The sequence below is a fragment of the Elaeis guineensis genome, chromosome 4 (assembly GCF_000442705.2).
Source record: "Elaeis guineensis isolate ETL-2024a chromosome 4, EG11, whole genome shotgun sequence".
Lineage (NCBI taxonomy): Eukaryota > Viridiplantae > Streptophyta > Magnoliopsida > Arecales > Arecaceae > Elaeis > Elaeis guineensis.
This window is the reverse complement of record NC_025996.2, coordinates 5036301-5057098: the sequence shown is the minus strand read 5'-3', so window position 1 is coordinate 5057098 and position 20798 is coordinate 5036301. Positions and strand designations below refer to the sequence as shown.

At 39.0% G+C, this 20798-nt stretch overlaps 2 protein-coding genes across 2 annotated transcripts in view; one reads left to right on the top strand and one right to left on the bottom strand.

The window, feature by feature from the left end:
- Window positions 1–1839: 1839 nt before the first annotated feature.
- Window positions 1840–6818, bottom strand: LOC105044195 (uncharacterized). Its single transcript, XM_010922007.4, is given in 3 exon segments — window positions 1840–2503; window positions 3390–6362; window positions 6365–6818. Coding segments are annotated over 3 exon segments (3645 nt in total). The 5' UTR covers window positions 6669–6818; the 3' UTR covers window positions 1840–2135.
- Window positions 6819–14838: 8020 nt separating this feature from the next.
- Window positions 14839–20798, top strand: part of LOC105044196 (protein NRT1/ PTR FAMILY 5.2) — a 12241-nt gene continuing 6281 nt past the window's right edge. The window contains exons 1-3 of the mRNA XM_010922009.4: window positions 14839–15013; window positions 15501–15718; window positions 18667–19220. Coding sequence (XP_010920311.2) covers window positions 14854–15013; window positions 15501–15718; window positions 18667–19220 — 932 coding nt within the window. The 5' untranslated portion in view covers window positions 14839–14853. The remainder of the gene's footprint in view (window positions 15014–15500; window positions 15719–18666; window positions 19221–20798) is intronic.

The following is a 20798-nucleotide window of genomic DNA, read 5'->3' as shown; positions in this document are numbered from 1 at the left end:
CACTTCAGCACTACTGTGCAAGATCTCGTCACTCACCTTCTGACCTCAGCCGAAACAAGCATCAACACATATCAAACATGATAATTTGAAATAAGATTCATATTTCCATACCAGATTACCCCCAACCAAACGAAATCTGAGAGAATTTTATTTGGCTGGCATGAACTTTTTAGATGATGAAAATATCCTTTGTGGGTCATCTTGGTCTGCTAATTGAGAATTTTTATTTAGAAAAGCATCTGACGACCCCACAGGTTAAAACTATTGAATAACTTTGACAAATATGCTGAGTGCTCCCTTTGTTAATCAAATTATGGAGATTTGGATGTTTGAGAGCATATTTACAAAGATAATAAAAGTCGGCTATAGTACTTTTTTACAATGTTATATAAAAAAATTATAACATATCTGAACTATCCCATAGGGTTAAGATATTTAATATATTTTAATCTTAACATATTAACAGCAAGTTAGCCAGAAGTTACTAATCTCTCGATTTTTTTTATTATCTTTTGAAAAAAAAATATTTTATTTATCCTCTGTTTTGATTTGGTTGAATCAAGGGGAGCGTGCCGAAGAGGGAACAATTGTCCCTGATAATGGAGTCATTGAGAGGATGTTGTAGTGGTACTTACGAAATGTGGAGGGAACTAAGTGTTGGAGTTAACGGGAGAGGCCGAGGGAGAGATTGCATGGTAGGGAGCACATTAGAGGTTAGGATAGAGATGGTGGTGGTAGAAGAAGAGAGCTAAAGATGAAGTGCACTACTATGCCATCTTTACTCTCTCCTCCCCTCCCTCTCCAATATCGTCACTATAACCACATGCCACCTCCCTCATGGCCCTCTTTTCCTCCTCAGATTTCGCTTGTGATCTTGAAACCCTCTCTTCTTGCTTCTCCTCAAATCTCACTCGCAACCCCAAGGCCCCCTCTTCCTTCTCCTCCTTGGATCTCACTTGCAGCTCCAATGCCTCCTTCCGCCAACTCTTCCTCGAATCTCATCCGTAAATGCAATACCGTATTGTTCCTCTTCCTCCTCGGATCTCATCTATGACCCTGATACTACCCTCCTCCTTAGATCTCACTGGCAGCTATGACGCTACCCTCTTCCCCCTCCTCGAATGTCATCTGCAACCCTAATGATGCCCTCTTCCTCCTCCTCTCCCCTCTTCCACGTGCTGTCACCACCATCCACCACGTCTGCCTCCAAGATTAGTGCAGGGCATCAGAGCTGGGAGGGCATAAAACTCCTTCCAAAAGTTCTTAGGTTTCAAAATATTTACCTCACTTGCCAATATTTCCAATCCCAAACAATTCTTAAACTTCGAAATATTTACCATAGCAACCATGCATCTAACTAGCTATGACCAATCATCAATAGCTAAATCAATGCCATCTTTGTTTGATCAAATGGTCAAAAAAAAAAAAAAAACCTATGATAAAAAATACTTAAGTCCTAAAGGACCATAGCAAAACCCAAAAAAGTACATTTGCAATGCCTTGCATGCTTGTCTCTCTACGGTATGGTGTACCTGTTCAGTCTAACTACACTCCACTATAAATAAATCCATCTTGTATACGTATTGACTAACATTATTCCATTGCAGCATATTGCTGAAAATATGTGGTTTTCTAGGTAGTGGTTTTTTGACTTCTCTCAGCGGACATGTTATGCAAATATGCAAGGTAAAACTTTCATTACTTGAACTAATAAAAACAATGCAATTTTCTTAGGAGCCCCCTGATCACCCGCCTTCAGCCAAATGGCTTCCTAAAGTGATTCTAGATTTGAAAACAACATCTTGCCAGGCTAATCTGCCAGTGGATTATATACCTATGTATTTAGAAGAGGATTCTATATATACCAATAGATTTTGTAAAGTACATCATAAGTGCAACTATCCGTACTCAGTGCCACATATGGTGAGCCATTTTCTACAACCATTTCCCACTAACTACAGGCAAATGCCTTTCTTCTTTCCCCATCATGCGATGCTGAGACATATTCATGAAGCATTGCATAAAAAGCATTCTGAGGCCTCTTTTACTCTTCAATATTTCCAGATACTATGCACAAAGATCTCTTCCTTGTGATTCCAGATTCAATCAAAGCCTTCAGTATTTCAAAAGACAGATCATTTTTGGAACGAAGTTAGCTTGCTGATCGTGATCATTCGCAATGGTTCAGGGAGATAGGCTTGTGTGCGAGCAGATATCTCCTGCGCTACGAAACGCATTGATGGTCGAGATTCTGGATCAGTCCGAGTGCATGCTAGGGCTATCTTTGTGATGAAGACCACCTCCTCTGCTAATTGGCCTGTTGGAGGAACCAACCTTTGGTCCAAAACATCCTTCAGCAACACATCCTTTCCCTCTGATGAAGACAAAGATGGCAAAGAGGAAATAAGTTCTCCTGGGTGCTTCCCCATCATGACTTCAAGTGCCACCACTCCAAAGCTATATACATCACATTTATCCGTGACCTTCATCGTGTAAGCTAGCTCTGCAGATAATATAACACATTGCAATAAGTAAATGAAAAATACCATTACTTGAATAGAACTAGTCATTTGCTGAGATTTTCCAAAATATAAGTGCTGAAGAACAGGTATTGTAATAAATAAGTTTTCTGAAATAAACGTTGTCTTTAAATGACAAATTGACAAGTAATTTATATGTCTAGTAGATCATCTGACTGTCAAAATATTTTCAGCTTCCATTCTCAGTGGTCTCACGTAATTCAGGTAATCACACTTCTACAAGCAGAGAAAGAACTTTCATATCTATAATTCAGTTACCAAAATGAACATGTTCGCATTGGAGAGTTATAACATTCTTGTCAGATGGAGGGAAGGTTGTATTCGTAACCATAAGATCAAAGATGGTTGTTGCTTAAAAAGATACATATCAGACTACAGGATTAAACTCATAAAAAAGATGCTGAAAATATCATAAAAGCTAAGGTAGCATAGTTTTTAAACTTTGATGGCTACTCGCATAAATCATTCAGATCAGATATATTTGCATATCTGAGTTGTGCTGAAAACAGCTGCTATTTACGCATTGCACATCAGATATTTTGACAAGGTAAAGCAACTCATTTGATGTTGATATAAGCATGGTATGGTACATAATTATTGAGGGCTTTTGAATTGCCAAACATCTCACAAACTATGGTACTCTAATTTCTATGTAATAATCAAGAACTGGCAATTTGATTATTTTTAAAACCTTTTATGGAAATGTCTCTCCAGTGTAAATTCTATTATTTCCTAAGTATACTGTGAGAAGGATGTCCAGTTCAGTAGAGTTTTAGGAAAAAAAAAAAAAAGTGGGGCACAAACAACAAATTGTCGACAAGAAAGAAATGCAGATGAGGGCAGAATTACCTGGTGCCATGTAGCCATAAGATCCTGCTACAGAAGTCCAATTGGAAGAATTTGGATTCAGCAACTTTGCAGTCCCAAAATCAGAGATCCGAGGCTCAAACTCTGACCCCAGCAAGATATTGTTCACCGATATATCCCGATGCACAATTGGTGGGTTGCAGTCATGGTGCAAATAGGCCAAAGCATGAGCCACACCCTGAACAACCTTCACCCTCGTAGCCCAATCAAACTTCTTCCCCTCTTCTTGCCCATACAACACCTTCCCCAAGCTTCCCCTCTCCAAGTACTCATACACCAGGTACATGTCCCCTCCCCTTAAACAAAACCCATGTAACTTCACTATGTTCCGGTGCCTCACCTCTGTAAGAGCTCGGATCTCGTTTTCAAAGCTCTTTCTGTTTACCTCTGGAACCTCATCAGGGTCCGATACTTGGATGCGTTTCACAGCAACTACATGACCCGACAATAGCTCAGCTTTGTAAACTGTCCCGAAGCTTCCCTTTCCAATGCAGTAGACTTGGCTGAAGTTGTCTGTGGCATTCATGATATCTAAAAATGTGAACTTTCCTTCTCTTTCCCATATCAAAGACTGGGATGCCCCCCCGATGGCACTCTCCATCCCAAACTTCTCACCCCAGCTCTTCCTGCGAGCTAGAACAATAGTTATAACTGCGGTTGCCAGTACTAGAACTCCCACAAATGGAACAACAATAGCAATGATCAGTTTCTTATGATTCTTGTGAGAACCACCACCAGAGGAACTAGATTCGCAGGAACGTAGTCCTTTCACGTTTCCACATAGCCCTGTGTTTCCAACAAAGGAAGAGGCATTCTTGAAGGCAGTTCCCTCCGGAATGGCTCCTGTTAGATTGTTGTAAGAGAAGTCCACAGAATCTAAGCTGCCCATGCTCCCCAAAGCTGGTGGAATTGGACCGGAGAGATGGTTGTGGGAGACATTGAGCATCTGGAGAGATGTGAGCTTATCTAGATTAGAAGGAATCGGTCCAGAGAGGAAATTGCTACTCAAATCTAACAGGATTTGAAGAGCCCCCAAATTGCCGAGCTGAGATGGTATCTCTCCATATAGGTCATTGCTGCTTAAATCTAACAGTAAAAGACGTTTCAGATTGCCAAGCTCGGTTGGTATTGGACCGGTGAGTTTGTTTGCTGAGAGATCAAGAGAAGCAAGCTGGGCAGCATCACCAAACTCCGAAGGAATCGACCCTGATAACTGATTACTACTCAAATTGAGCTTGTATAAGAGACTCAAATTCCCCAGTTGAGGTGGGATTGTTCCGGACAAAAAGTTGGCAGCTAAGCTTAGGTCTTGTAACTCGATCATGTTCCCGAATGCCGCCGGAATGTGACCAGAGATGCTGTTGCCATCCACGTGCAAGTAGGTGAGATTCTTGCATTCCCCCCAGTCTGGAGACAGCGTGCCCGTCAACTGATTGCCGGTGAGATCCAAGTAGATTAGTGTCGGATGGACGCTGAATGCTTCTGATATGTCTCCAGTGAAGTGGTTCCACTCCAATCGGACTCGGACTAGTATCGAGCAGTTGCGCAAGCAAGCCGGCAGGGAGCCTGTGAAGTTGTTATTATCCGCTGTGAAGTGCTGAAGAACAAAGCCCTTGCATAAATCTGGAGGCAATTCCCCTGAGAAGCTATTGTTTGAAAAGCTGACACTGTTCAAATGCCCATTCTGGCCGAGGTCTCGAGGGATGGGACCGCTGAGCTTGTTGTAAAAGACTGAAATAAACTGAAGATTTGGAAGCTGAGCAATGGTGCCCGGCAGCTCACCCTCCAATCGGTTAGTGTTGATGTCTAGGCTAGTCAGTGCCGTCATGTTTCCGATCTCTGCTGGGATTGTGCCGTTCAGCTTGTTGTAGAAGAGGGCTAGGGAAGTGAGCTGTGTGAGGTTTCCTATTGTCCGAGGGATCGGACCGGTGAGAATATTTTCCGATAGATCCAATTGCTGCAAGTCGGCTAGCCTCCCAATCTCTGGAGGGATTGGACCTGATAGGTTGTTGTGGAAGAGGAATAGGATTTGCAGCTTTGTGGCCGACCCAATCTCCGGTGGGATTGGCCCAAAGAACGTATTGTTCTGTATCTGAAAGGAAATAAGCTCTGTCCAATTCGTGAACACGTCCGGGGAGATCTCACCAGAGAGCAAATTGCTCGAGATCCCGAACTGACTCATCTTGGTTAGCTCCGAGAAGGATTGTGGAAAGCCACCTGTCAGTTGATTGATGGACAGCTCAACATAATCGAGATTAGTACAAAGGCCGAGCTCGCGAGGAATGGTAGAGTTCAATTCTGCTGCTTTGATATCGATGCGCTCAAGCATTCGGAGCTGTCCGAGAGAAGAAGGGATCGGTCCACCAAGTGAATTGTTATAGAGTTCGAGTATTCGAAGGCCAGAGATGGACCCGAGGATAGGCGGTATCCCTCCGGTGAGATTGTTCAATCCAAGATGAAGGTTTTGTAGCCTCGTCAAATTTGCAAGGGAAACGGGAATTACTCCTTTAAAGAAGTTAGCGGTAAGATTTAGGGACTGGAGGTAAACTAGATTGGTTGACAACGAGTCGGGTAATTTACCCGTCAGGTTGTTTTGTGAGAGGTCAAGGTACGTTAAATTGGTGCAGTTGAGTATAAATGGTGGGAATTTCCCGGTCAAACTATTGAGGTATAGAGATAGATGTGTCACGGAAGGCAGTGGGGTGAACTTGTTGTAGTCTGGGTTCTCCAAGTAATTGGATCCTAGATCGAAGTAGCGTACCTTTCGGAGATTGCTGAGCTGATATGGGATCGGCCCGCCGAGACTGTTGTTGTAGAGACGGAGGTCGACCATCTCGGAGAGCTGACCGATCTCTGGCGGAATGGATTCATTGAAGTTGTTGCTGCTGAGGTCTAATGACGTGAGCTTGGAGAGAGCAGAGATGTTTGAAGGAATGGGGCCATGGAGATAGTTATATGGAGGTCGAGCTTGGTGAGGCTGGGCAGAGAAGCAAAGTTTAATTCATCGAGGGTGCCGTCGAGATTGGCATTGGGTAAGCTCAGCTGCACGACGCTGCCTGCGGAGTTGCAGCGGACACCAAACCATGTGCATGGAGTGGTAGAGTTGGCAAGGGACCATGAGCTCAGAGCGTCTGCCTGAAGCAAGCTGGACTTCCATTTGAGGAGAGCTTGTGCTTCAGTCCGTGCTCCGGCTTTCAAGAAGGACAAGGAAAGGAATAAAAGGCAGGGGAGGAGAAAAGGTTGGATTTGGACCGTCTTCATGGCTAAGATGAGGGATTGAAGAGAGATTGGTTTTGGTTTTGTGACGTTGTTTCCACGGCTAAACGGAGCATTGCTTACAGATATGATAAATGAGGGAGGGGTAGGAAGGAAAGCGAGAGGGAGTCAGAGGAAGCTTGATTGAAGGGTTTGAAAAGTTTGGGGTGTGCCCAATGAAATCTGGATGGCCGTCTTTTTTTGGCCTCCCTTATCATCAAATAAAAATAGAAAAAAAGAAAAGTTTGGGGTGTGGCTTTGATTAATCAGTGGTTGGGTACAGAGGGAAGAAGGTTCCTCGCAATGCTTGACCAGGCGACTTGGAAAAAATTGCGTTATGAGTCAATAGCTCACCCACTGGCCTGATGGATGGGCCAGGGACATGTTTGTAAGACTTTTTCCAAGTAATTTAATAAGACTTTCTTATCAATCCCCTCACTCCACTGCATTCTTCCACCAGTTGGCAAGTACCCTTTCTTTGGTGTTGTTTTTATTATTTGCTTTCGAATTGAATAGTGCTATCAACTGCAAGAAAGTCCAACCATCATGTGGAAATACATTAACCAAGGGAAGCGGCTGTCGAGTTTAATAACATTGTCAACAATGGCAGCCGACATATTAAAATAGATCTATATTCAAATTATTCAAGAATTATTCTCTATTCTACCTACACGTTTATGTCACAGCCTTGTTCACGTCAACGGTGACTTCCAAAGTAGAAGTTGCCCGCCATTTTAAGAAAATATGAGTTTCCACGCGGTTTGTGGAATGGACTACCTATACCTTTTGTGAAATAATGTAGCGGTTGGTAAAATAGCAGAGGCTTTTTTTTTTTTTTTTTTTTTTTTTTTGAAGCTAAGATAAGACAGCAGAGTTAATTCCAAGACTTTGGCTGTTCTTGGGTTCCCTAATTCTTCTGCAATTGCTTCAGAACTCTGCTCTTGGTCCACTCCATTTTAAATTCTCAGCCAGGATCGAAGTTGGCAGGTAACCGGGTTGCTGTTCCTCTGGTGTTATTTTTTCTTCCTCTTTCTGACGTAAATTCTGTAATCCTCTGATCTCTGCCAGGATAAAAGCCTTTGTTGCTTTCTGCTGTAACTCGGTTCCTTTCAACATTTTAATCAAGGCCGGGTGGCAGTTGCCTCCCTTACTATCACTTAGAAATCAAAGAAAGAAAAAAAGTTTACATAGCATGCCTCATTGAGCTTTTAGAACCCAGGATTGAATTGTCGGTGATCTTCTCTATGGTCATGTTGAAAAATTCGTGAAAACAAACATGAAAACACTTTTATTTTGCTGCGCGACATGATAAACCAGTGATCCCACATGTCAAAGTCCCTCAATGAATGTAGATTGAACGGAAAAATAGTTTTGACTGTTGACTGAAAACATATTTTCAACTGGATAAAAATTTTGAATTTAAAAATGTTTCTTTATTAAGTAAAAAAAAATGATGAGTAAAATTTTATATCATTTTAATGGATGGTGGATATTTTTATTTTTGATTAAAAGGAAGGTTAAGACCACCCATCTTTTATTGATTTCGGCCAAAGAATACAAAGAGTCCATAGTTCCCAAGAGGGCAGCATCCCAAAGAGAAATAAAGTTCAGTTACAAGGGAGTAGAAAGAATTCTCAGAGATCCGATGTTAGATCTCTAAGTCTTTTAAATTATAACGGATGTTTATTTTAATCATTATAACGGATGTCAATAATTTTAAATTACACTGAATAATGATTTTTAGATCTAATGTTACTTGATTTGGATTTGCTACCGTACTTTCTAAAAGTTTCGCTGGATTTATTTTTGATGAATTCGGAAAATATGTAGCAAAACTTTTAGGAAGCACTGTAACAAATCCAGATCAAGTAAGATTAGATCTAAGAATCAACTTGGGATGGTGGCATAGTTGGTTAGCACGTAGGTCTCCTAGCTTCTGCAGTTATCCTGAGATCGAGAGTTCGAGCCTCTCTCACCCCACAAAATTAATAGAGAAAGAGCAAAAAGCTACGGGGACAACAACAGCGCATCTGATGCAGGAATGATGAATGATCCTAATTTCTCTTATATCAACCGATTATAGCGAAGAAAGTCCAAGTATAGATGGCAAGTACCATAATTTAGGTAGGGAGGTTGAATTAGAGAGGACCTCATTGAGGCAAGAGACAACGCCATTCAAATTTAAAAAATAAATAAATAATAAATAGATGAGCCAACGCCATTCAAATTTAAATAATAAATAGATGGGTCAAATAACTTTCCATCTACATAAACGGCTCGATTTATAACTTGCTCGATTTATAACTTTGTGTGAAAAAAATGATTGATCTCTTTTTATGATATACATCGTTGGATTAAATCTAGCACAACTTTCAAAGCATTCTACACTGTCTTTCATTTATCTGTACAGGCCTCGTAGCATCCGTTGTGTGATGTAATGGTGCATATCATGAAAAATGATGAATTAATTTTTGGTGCAAAAGATACAATCTGGACTCTATAACAACCAATAATAATAATGGGATAAAAATGATTATTTGCAGTGACTTTTTGTACTTATAACGAGGTGAAGGAATTAGAGGATACCGGGGCGAGGGGATTAGTGTTGTCTGATAAAATTAAAAAAAACTCATAAAGTAACTTTTCATCGATAGCTACTAATAATAATGGATGGGATACATCCACCTTATAATAAAAAAATATAAAATATGTAAATCCTTTTCAAATGATGGTTTCAAGTTGTATTTTTTCCGTGAAAGAATGATGGATCTGTTGAATTGGATTTTGTATATCTTTTAAAGTACGACGAACCTCTATCCATCTGCAGCATAGGTTATGAAATTTTTTATTTTAAAGATATGTAAAATATAATTCAATGGTTGATGTCATAAAAGAAGGTCCATCATTTTTTCCGGCGAAGGATACAACCCGTCCTCAAATAATACCATCCAGGTTTGAACAAAGCTTGATGAAAGCGATGGGCCATTAGATATTAGACTACAGCCATAGAATATTTTTTCTTCATTAGGCGGCGCTGAGATATATTGAATTAAGAGAAAAAGAGGCATTGATGTGATATATTTCTCCTGGGGCAAATCCAGACGCAAACACTTCCTTTCCCTCAGCGCCGGTAGCTTCGTTTCCTTGTCCAGTTGTCCTTTGTGGGAGGTGGCAAGTGGGTCCAAGTAGTAGAAATTGGAAGAGGGGCGAAGCGGCAGGACTTGGTCGGTCGATCGCCATCGCGGGGCATCCAAGAAAGAGAGAAGAAGATAAGGGCAGGTCCGTCCTCCCAAGGAGCGTTATGGCAATTTACATCCTTCATCGGTCTACCAACTCAGCGGTAGATCAGCTAGCTAATGGTGACTGCCATCTCAGCATGCGGAAAAAGAGAAAAGTAGATCCAGTCTAATTAACGCTCCGCCTTCTCTTCGGCGCGAACAGAGCCCCAGCCAAGCACTCCACCTCCCCATTCATCCTCCATTGCAATCCTTCAGCGAGCTGGGACTTGTTTGATTTTTTTTTTTTAATTATTTTAATATGGATATGTGGTAGGATATTATTGATCTGGTCTACTGCTTAGTTGGTAGACCCGGTGTAGGATATAATTTGTCTCCTCATCGTTCACCCGTTTCATCCTTGTATGCCAATTTAAGTTGACTTGGCGAGCCATAGAAAGCCTTTCATATGGTACGTTCATAGAGCCTATTCTATAGAATTTCTGTTCTCGTGTTATATTAAGATATTTTTGTTAATGAAAATCCTACGCTCACAAGTGGGCATTTACTTGTGCCCACAAACATCGTGCCCAAGAGGGAGTCTTCAAACGTGGCGGCTTGCAGGTCAAAGCACGGAGTATGGCAGTGGAATATATCCGAAGCCCATGTAAGTGTGTCTCTGTTGACTTGAAAGTCGGTTGGTAGGATGGGAACCTTTATCTATTAGGACTACCTAGAAAATTCAGCAAGATTGGACTGCATTTTCCGTAGGATTATGAATTACACCATCTACTTAAATAATCTATATTAACCCAATCCTTCTCTACCCAAATTCTTTAGAGGTTTTTTTTCGGCCCATAAATGGGCTTGAGACCAAACCTAGAATGGACCTTTGAAAAAAAGGGACTGGACGAGTTAATAGATCCGGTTTCTATGGAAAATCCAGCCAAATTTCAGCGGATTTCCCAAAACAGACCCTAAATATAAATGAGTTCGTTATTCTAGGTGAATTTGTGGTAGATTGCAGTGATCCTAAAGCACCAACCCGGTGAGACTCATTAGAGTCACAAATAAGATCATTCATACAAACTTTCCCCTCCTGCTAGAAGCTTCAGCTTTCCAGGTGCTCACCATTAGCATCTCTCTCGCAGTATAACTGAAATTGATTGCCTCAACTTGCTCACAATCCATAAAATGGAGTCCATCCCTTTCGATATATATAGAGTCATCTTCAATTGCTTCGTAATTAACAATGGCCTCGAAGATTTGTAGCCGCCACAAATTCTGAGAGAAGTTAATAGAGCTGCAAATTGGTTGGCAAATCATGCTAATCGTTAGGATCAACAGGTTATGGAATGATCATGCATCCACGGAATTTATGTATGTTTCGGTTCATGATGTTTCCCCGTTTGGCATGTAAAGATGTAAGCTTGAAACCGTGTCCTTTGTGACCGTTTTGAAATCTTTGTCTTGTAGCGTAGTAGATTCGGGCATGGCTGCATGTCACAGGGCAATGTGCGCCAAGGCCCTTCTTCCACTGTGCTCCTCAGGCTGTCCTACCAACTGCATGAAACCACATCAGGCTGCACGCATAAAATTTGTTTGCGAGTATAGAAGCTTTCGTTTGTAAACTATGTGACAAGATATGTTCCCATCCTTGCACCTTTAATCTAGACCGGCTGTTTGGGCCCGGACTAAGAGATAAAATGCACTGGTTGAATTCAACCCTCTCCCTCAAGACATAGGAAATTGGAGAAATCTTGATGGTGAAAGTCTTTATATGAACAGACTTGCTGGTCCGATCCCTCATTCAGCTGGCAATTTAAGCAGCCCAAACACTTTGCTTATATTTCAAAATAAGATATCAGGCAAGCATCGTCATGAAATAACCAATCTCACATTTGCATACATAAGTGCGTATGCATCCATAAATATGGATATTGTAACCTTAAAAGAATAGAGCAATATGAGTATTTTAGAGATCAGATGTATTGGAAGTCTGAGTTTTAGAGGGAATCTTATCTTTTATAACTTTCAGTTTTCTATAATAAAACTTTTGTATCGTCTTTGCTAGTGGATATAGGTCAAAATACATCAGACCATAAATATTGTGTGCTCTTATTATTCTTTTTTTTTTTTTCTTCTTCTTGTTTCGTCATTTTCTCTGCTTGTTGCGGCAAATAAAATAATATAAAGGAGATTACTTTTCAAATAAGGGTGGGCAACAAAGACTAATATTTTACCCTTCCCTATATAAACACTTTGACGAAAGTATGAAGTTTATCATAGTTCAGAAAGGTGATCTAGATGCCTTAGACTTTTCCCTGCAAAGATAGCTTACACAATAAAGATGACTAAGAAATGCAGTGTATACTGCAGTTGGTGAGAATATATATATATACTTCTGAAGGATGTGTTGGACCAACAAATCCCTTCACCATACAATCAAGTTTAATCCCTTTACCAGACGACCAGTCCTGAATTGTGACCAACCATGCAACATGCGTCTCGGTTGCTCTCGTTGTGTGCACTCATGATGTAGATTCCGGCCTTTCCATGCCATCAACTTGTAACATCTATGAAACCAAGATACTCATCGAATAAGTAAGATGATCCCAGTGTCTAAGAAGAGAAATTGGCTAAGCAATTGAAGCTATGCTGGCTCTGATCTTTTTCCACATTCCCAAAAATGTTCATCAGTGATTGGTGCAAGATGCATGCTACAAGAACTAAAAGAGAGGAAGACAGAATGACCCATGTGACCAAGATAGAGTTTGCAAGGAAGGACATAAAAAAGCTGCGATCAGAACACTGGTCTAAATTTTATTTTGGTCGTAGTTAAAGTTGTTTTATGTTATTGTATTGGACACGAATTCTTTGCTTGTTGCTTTTTTTTTTTTTTTTTCCTTTTTTTTCTTTCTTTTCTTTCTTTTTTTTTTTTTTTTGCGAAGATGGAAGGTAATGGGATATTTCCGCATTACCTATCAGAATTTATTGAGGAAAATGATATGTGCAAGAAAGAAGAAAAAAGCCACAAAGGAATGCACAGATATGTGAAAAAAAAGAAGTAAAACTTTGCTTGAAGGTATGGTTTTCTCGTTTGCTCGAATGACCCCGGTTATACACAAGGACCGGAACGAATCACCACCCACTGGAATCTGATCACAATCATCCTCGTCCATGCCAGACCTCCAACGAACTCCATATCTTCTAGAAAAACGCTAGTATCTGCTCTTCTTCTCACTGCAGCCATGACATCTTCTTCCTCTCCATGGTACGAAATTTATGCCGCCATCTTTTCTAATTAAGGCAAAAGCTGACGATCTAACACCGAACAGCCTAATTAAAAGAAGGACCAGCTGGTAGATGCAACGTGTGCATATAATCCTATTATATTCTTAATTAAGGAAAAAAATCTTATCCTATTCTATTTAAAAGCTTAAGGGCATATTTGAAAACTCCAAAATAGAAATCCCAATATTCCTATTTGGAATATAGGAATCTTATTCCCATGAGAATGCTATTTTTCTATCTTTTTTTTCTTTTGAAAACTCTAATCAAACATGAGGTCTTTCTTCATTTTCCAGTCGATCACATTTTTCCTCCTCCTCCTACGAACCAAATAAGTCCCAGGATTTACCATCTCGGTGGTAATGGCTTGTGCCTTTATAGCATGCTTCGGTGGACAAAAATCATATGGGGAATTCACTTAAGTCAGCATTACATTGAACTCTTCTCTTAAATTCAACTTTTTACCAAGAGACGTGTCGATTTATTTTCTCTTTTTACTCTTGGAATAATAGCTGGTCTCATGGTACGGAGAGGGGAATGATGCAAGAGGATTGCATGCATGGTTTTGCCCCACACACTGCTTAATTGGACCAGTGGATGAGACATCCGATGAGCTAGCTCTTGGATCACATATTTGTCTCACCCGGGTCCCGCTGACGAGCGCCCCACCGAGGCGGCATTTGTTTCGTCCGCAATGAACCTGTACAACTAAAACCGTGTTCAGTAGGGGGACTCCCTTTCACATGGAGATGATTCCATTGATGTTTGTCCTGCTCGGCTCCTCAACAGCAGATTGCGACATGGTGGAACCGCTAATTTGGCCACAACGTAAGAGTTTCATATATTGTGGTCATGATTGGGATGAATTGAGATCTCGGTTTGTCCGATCAATATATAGAAACTGCATGGGAGATCTTGGACTATAATGCCTAAACCATAGCCAGCATGATAAATCCGAGAGGAGGATTTATAGTTAACTAATGATTAATTTTTTAAAAAATTTAAATAAGCAATCTATTCAATGTTTGCCAAAATTATTCCAAAAAAAAAACAGAGAGAGAGAGATTGAAAATTATCAATTGATTAGTAATTTAAGATACATCAATTTATATCAACCAAGATAATATGAGATATTTTACTTTAAGACTAGATTATGCCAGATATTGGAGGTAAAATAGGCATTAATCCTCGGAATATCCCGTGAACCTCCTACATGGCCATAAAACCTAATTTAGCATTCATTTTGATTACGTGATTAGGTGTGCAAAAAAAAAATTGTAATTAAAGTATCACTGAATGTTTGCTCAAACAGGATCGCTTGTTGTTACTTGGGTAAGAGGATGGGGGTTCGACTCTGATGGAAGTTGGCCATTGAAGGATGGGATAGCTACAAAGATTTTTTTTTTTTTTAAAAGAATTAGCCTCTCTCTAATCTAATTAAAACAACAAAAAAAGAAATCAACATAAAAGGATATTAACAAAACCTTATACGGTGCATACCAGTCTGCGTGCGTAGATTGCGGACCGCTAATTTGTACGGCCATAAGGATAGGATTTTCACAATTATTGAGAGCTTCCTCTTCTGTCCGTTTCGATGGACCAATAAACGAAACCGACAGAAAGCAATGGCACTCCCCTAATAACACGCCATCGCTCTGTAAATCCCATTGGACAAAGTCTATAAAATGGCTGGCTCTCAGAGGAGCAAACGGCACAGCAAAGCAATGGCAGAGAGCTTGGAGACAGGCCACGGTGAGTACGCCAGGGATGGCTCTGTGGATCTCAAAGGGAATCCTGTTCTTAGATCCAAGAGAGGAGGATGGACTGCCTGTTCTTTTGTTGTGGGTAATGCCTCCAACTATTCCATTGTAGCCATGCTTCAAGAGCTTTCAGCATTTCCCATACTTTCTTGCAAATTACATCTCATGTTTCTGCCTTAATGATCATAATACTGAAATAAGTTACAATGTGCACTCTTTTGTAATACTGTGAGGTACGTACATAGAGCTGTTCCTCAATATTTCACACATAATTTAAGCCAGAATTTTTCCTATGGTAGAGTCTGTTGGAGTACATAGTTAACAGGACCTTCTTAACCTACCATTTGATTTGCTACCGTACTCCCTGTGAAAACCCTCAGGCGACTCTCTTCTGAAAACCTTTAGAAAGAAACTCTGGCATATACTTACTGTTGTTGGTTTTCTTTTTTCTTTTCTTTGATTTGACTGTTCAACTTTACTTAAATATATTTACATGGAACATGTAGTTTTTTCCAAATAATTTGTCTTTCTTCCTCTGGTGACTAAGTGATTTGTGCTAATGGTGCTTGTAGTGTATGAGGTGTTTGAGAGGATGGCATACTATGGCATATCATCAAACTTGGTGATTTATCTCACAAATGTGCTTCATCAGGGCACCGTCACTGCATCCAACAATGTGACTAATTGGGTCGGTACTGTGTTCTTGACACCCGTATTGGGTGCGTACATTGCCGATGCCCGTCTCGGCCGTTATTGGACCTTTGTCAGCGGATCCGCCATCTATCTTGTGGTAATTATTTTGCTAACTGTCTGTACCTATGATCTGTTTCATCTCAACAAAGTCTTTTGGTTGCAAATCTTTGGTTCTAGCTTTAAATGATTACTAGTGCCTCCTGATTTATGTTCCAGATGTTCTGATGAATTAATTTTACCAGCACCAGTTATAAGTTCTTCCTCTTTATGTTTCTGGCTGATGAAGAAAACTGTGCATGCCTTTCCATGTGAGTGGTTTCACAAGTTCATATGGGATTGTATGGATCTTTACTTTCTATGGTCATTTTTTCCCTCAGTATGGAAAGGCTGAGCTCAACCTAATTGTGACTTAAAAACAGATGTATTTTTCAGATGTGTTGCTTAGAAGAAGGTCCGAACCATTTAACCATAATGTTCACTGCTCTCTCTCCAAAAGAAAAATACTGATCAACTGACAATATACTTAACCGAACTTGTGATTTTTTTTTTTTTTTTTTTGATAAATTCGGAGGCTGGAAAAGCAGCCACCTACCAATTCATTAATGCAGGGTAAAAAGCAGGAACTTGTGAAGCTTTTACTTCGATTTTAATTGGTGTTTTAGAAACTTTTAGGTGATGCTCATGTAACACAACCTAGAGCAGAACCCATAATGTTCTAATTGGTCGATACCTCCATTGGCCTCTCACCATTTACTATTAGGACACAAAATGTTTGCATTTCTGCAGAGACACATTCAGCGTAGGATGTGGCACCTTTCTATTGTTCAGGGCCTGACCAGGCTTTCTATGTCACAGGCTAGTGGATGGGTGGTAATTAGATACTCCAGACGGCACTCTTTTTGTTGTTTCAAGCATAGCTATTTTGTTTCTTATTCCATGTAACCAACGATGGTCAGTTCTAGTCAAAGCAACTGACCTTTCTGGTCCCCTGGACTTAATGGACTGCTCCATTTCTTGTGGTCCCCATTCCATTGACTTTCCTCCTTGCCGTTGCCGTTGGCCTTCTGGCACCGTACTGTCTTGTCCTGGTTGACTTGTTGCCTTTTCGTGGTTTACGGTGCTTCACTTGTTGCGTTGACCCTCTTGGATCATCTACAAAGCGCATTAAGTATGATGGAATCTTAGGCAACTCGTTGATGCGACGTTTTTGTCCTTGTTAGACTACTAGTCGCCCTTTATCTTTCTCATTTAACCCTTCTTAATGTTCAGTCTCCATTATTGGTTGAAGAGCTCTCATGATGTCGCTTGAAGGAAACCGATTGACATCTCATATTGCATGATGTTTATCCAAATGCATGGCCCATATGTCATGTATATCCCATTGTTGGAGATAATTGTTGGCACTCTCGCCAGCAGGTTTTGTAGGACGTACAAATTACCTTTCCGAAAGTAATGATACCTACTTATTCATCAAAAAATAGAACTACTAATTCTATGTCCCTTAACTAGCACCACAAGGAAACTTGTATTGCTTTCAATTTGGCTACGACTTCAGAAATCTCAGGTTATGAGACAAAATTCCTTTGTCTTTTAAACTTTTTGTATGCCTGACTGAACTTGGAATGACATCTTAGAATAATTTCATACCAGTAAAACTTGCTTATATGTTTCAGACGAATAGGACAGCATGGTCATACCATGATTGATATATACAACATCTCGCCTGAAGTTGTATAAGAGGCCATTAAAGGTTTTTATCCTTTTAGTAGCATTAAAATTAGATTTTATCTAAATTTAGATATATTTTTTTATAGCAAATATCATAAAAAAATTCATCAACTTTTTCATTGACCAACTTATCTATATTCTCATACTTTTCTAAGTAAGTAAATTATTTTTTCATGGATAGCATTTACTCATAAAAAAAGAAAAAAATTTATCTACCTAGAAGATGAATAAGTCATTTTTCCATCAACCGAAAAAATAACTTTTTTATTTCATACCTAATATACCCTTATCTTTAATAATAATATAATATAATATATGATAATATAATATAAAAATATTATAATATAATGATATAATGATATAATATATCATAATAATAATATAATATAATACACTATATCATTATATATAATAATATTTATATAATAAAGGGTATTATGGAATTATGGATAGATTTTAGCAACATATCCAGAAAACTAGTAATACAAAAAATATGGATAATAGATTTTCGAATCATTTTCTAATGAATAAAATAATATAAATAAATTATTTTTCTATCTAAATATTGCTTAAAAAATATTTATTCAAAAAATATAGATTTTTAGATAAAGTTTTTACTCTCAAAAAAAGATTAGAGTGTCCATAGTTCTCTATGATTGCATATAATATAAATTCTGTTTCTAAAGATTGAATGATTTGATTCAAGTCTTCCAAGAGGACACCATCATGTAGAAGTGCTGATAATCAACCATAAGAACTAGATTGCAATCTTCAAATATGAACAAAATATGAAGTTTATATTTTGCTCAAAAGATCGATGCATCTCCATGTGTCCTAACCTTCTAATTGTGAAACTTTACCTGTTGTTCTAAGGGGGTACTTGGTTCGGGAGAGTGGGGGTTTGGAATCAAAATTGGAGTGGGTGACTCCCATTCCAATTATTTGGTTGTGAGGAGTTCCATTCCGATTCCGATTCTGTGATGGAATGGGAATGATCCAATATATATAAAACTCAATTCTTACTCTCCTCTATGGATTCAAATTTTCATTCCAATTTGATTCTGATAATGAACCAAGTACTTCGAGAGATTTGATCATTCCGATTCCGATTCCAAACTATTTTGATTTTCATTCTAATTTCGATTTCAGTCACAAACCAAGCAGTCCCTAAATGTAATGCTAGTTTTCTCATTCCATGATCTCGGTGACATGTTCAAAATGGAGACATGCTCTTTTATGCACTAATTCTCAGATAGAGAATAAAAACTCCTCATTTTTCGGAACAACAGCCATCGCTGATCTTATATGTGCTAACAGGGAATGTGCTTGCTGACACTAGCAGTTTCTGTACCAACATTGAAGCCACCACCTTGCAAAGCCAACTGTGAACCTGCTTCAAAATTGCAACTAGGTGTGTTCTTTGGGGGACTGTACATACTTGCACTGGGAAATGGTGGAACCAAACCCAACATTTCCACAATAGGTGCAGACCAGTTTGATGAGTTTGATCCTAAGGAGAGGATGCATAAGCTTTCCTTCTTCAATTGGTGGATGTTTAGCGTCTTCCTTGGGACACTGTTTGCCAATACATTCCTGGTCTATCTGCAGGACAATGTTGGCTGGACTGTGGGATATGGAATTCCAACGCTTGGGCTCATAATCTCAGTGATCATTTTCTTGGCTGGCACATCATTCTATAGGCACAAGGTGCCACAAGGAAGTCCATTTACCAGGATGGCTAGGGTTATAGTGGCTGCACTGAGGAAGTGGAGACTTCCCATTCCTAACGACCCGAAGGAACTATATGAGCTGGATTTAGAGGTGTACACAAGGAAGGGAAAGTTTAGAATTGACTCCACAAATACAATAAGGTTAGTAACACTACAACTATCACGAAAGTTAGAAGATTTCTTGGAATTTCAAGGTTAGATTTTCTTCAAATAAGTATCTTTTTCTTGTTCTTATATAGTTGCTAAAATGATTTTGTTACTTGCACATTGCACGCCTTACAAACTATTACGATGAGGGTAAGAAGCCAATCTCTTTACCATTTGTCCTATTAAGTGCAAGCAGAATTATTTAGTTCTCCAATCAGACTTTCATTAATATTGAAGCCTAAAATCCCACAAATTTGGAGAATACTAGTGGCCCCTCTTGGTAAAATTTATTATCTTTCATTAGTAATTTGGTCACAACTTCTAGTTATACAACCACTCAAAGCCTTAGATTAACTTTTAAGTGCACCAAACATATGCCATGGCCATACATCATTTTCCAAGTAACATTATCATTAAAGTTCTAAATTTTTGCTAAATCAATACTCATTAGCAATCCAAAATCACCAAAGTTTCTTCTTAACTGTTCTCAATCAGAAATGACCTCAACTATCTCTGCATTGTTCTCAATTACAAAAGTCTACTGCTGTAAGGAATGATTAATTGGATAACACAACCACAAATTTTACCATAATATAAAAATTCAAATTCAAAGTTGCAATATGAAGGTCGAAATAGAGATACAATGGTACAAAATTATAAAGTTGACAAATATCAAATAAAACTAGCTTAGCTACTAAAGAAAAAATTATAGAGACACCACTCTAAATTTGGTCAGTTACACATAGACTCCAAAAGTTTAAAATGTTTTAATTAGCCATCAAAACTTCATTTTCATTGTAACATAACCCAACAATCTATCTAGATCTTGATACCATTAATGGAGTGAGAAAAAAAACCAAATATTCTTATTTCAGAGAGAACGGATCATAGCTTTCAAGTAATCTCAAAGCATAATCCTCTATGATTAATCCAGTTGCATAGATCTTAAAGCATTCTATTTTATATCATTCAACCACCTATATAGATCTCAAAGTACTCAATCATTTGTCATCCATCCACATGCATGGATCTCAAAGCACTCTATCCTCTATACTCATCTTCTTGCATACATTTCAAAATGCTCCATCTTGTATCATTCATTTATTGGATAGATCCAAAGTACTTTGTATGTCATCCATTTATCTGCACAAATCTCAAAGCACTTCTCTATCATCCATCTTTTTGCACAAATCTTAAAGCACTATATCCTTTATCATTCATCTATCTACACAGACTCAAAGTGCTTTATTCTTTATCATCTGTCCACTTGCATATATCTCAAAGCACTCCATTCTCTATTATCTATCTTCTTGCATAGATCTTAAAGCACTCCATCCTCTATCATTCATCTATCTGTAAAAATCTCAAAGTACTTCATTTGTCATCCATTCATCTTCACAAATCTCAAAATACTCCTCTGTCATCCATCCACATATACAGATCCTAAAGCACTCTATCTTTTATCATTCATCCACTTATATATATCTCAAAATATTTTGTTCTCTAACCTCCATCCATCTGCATAAATATCAAAGCACTCCATCTTCTATCGCCCATCTTTCTATACAGATC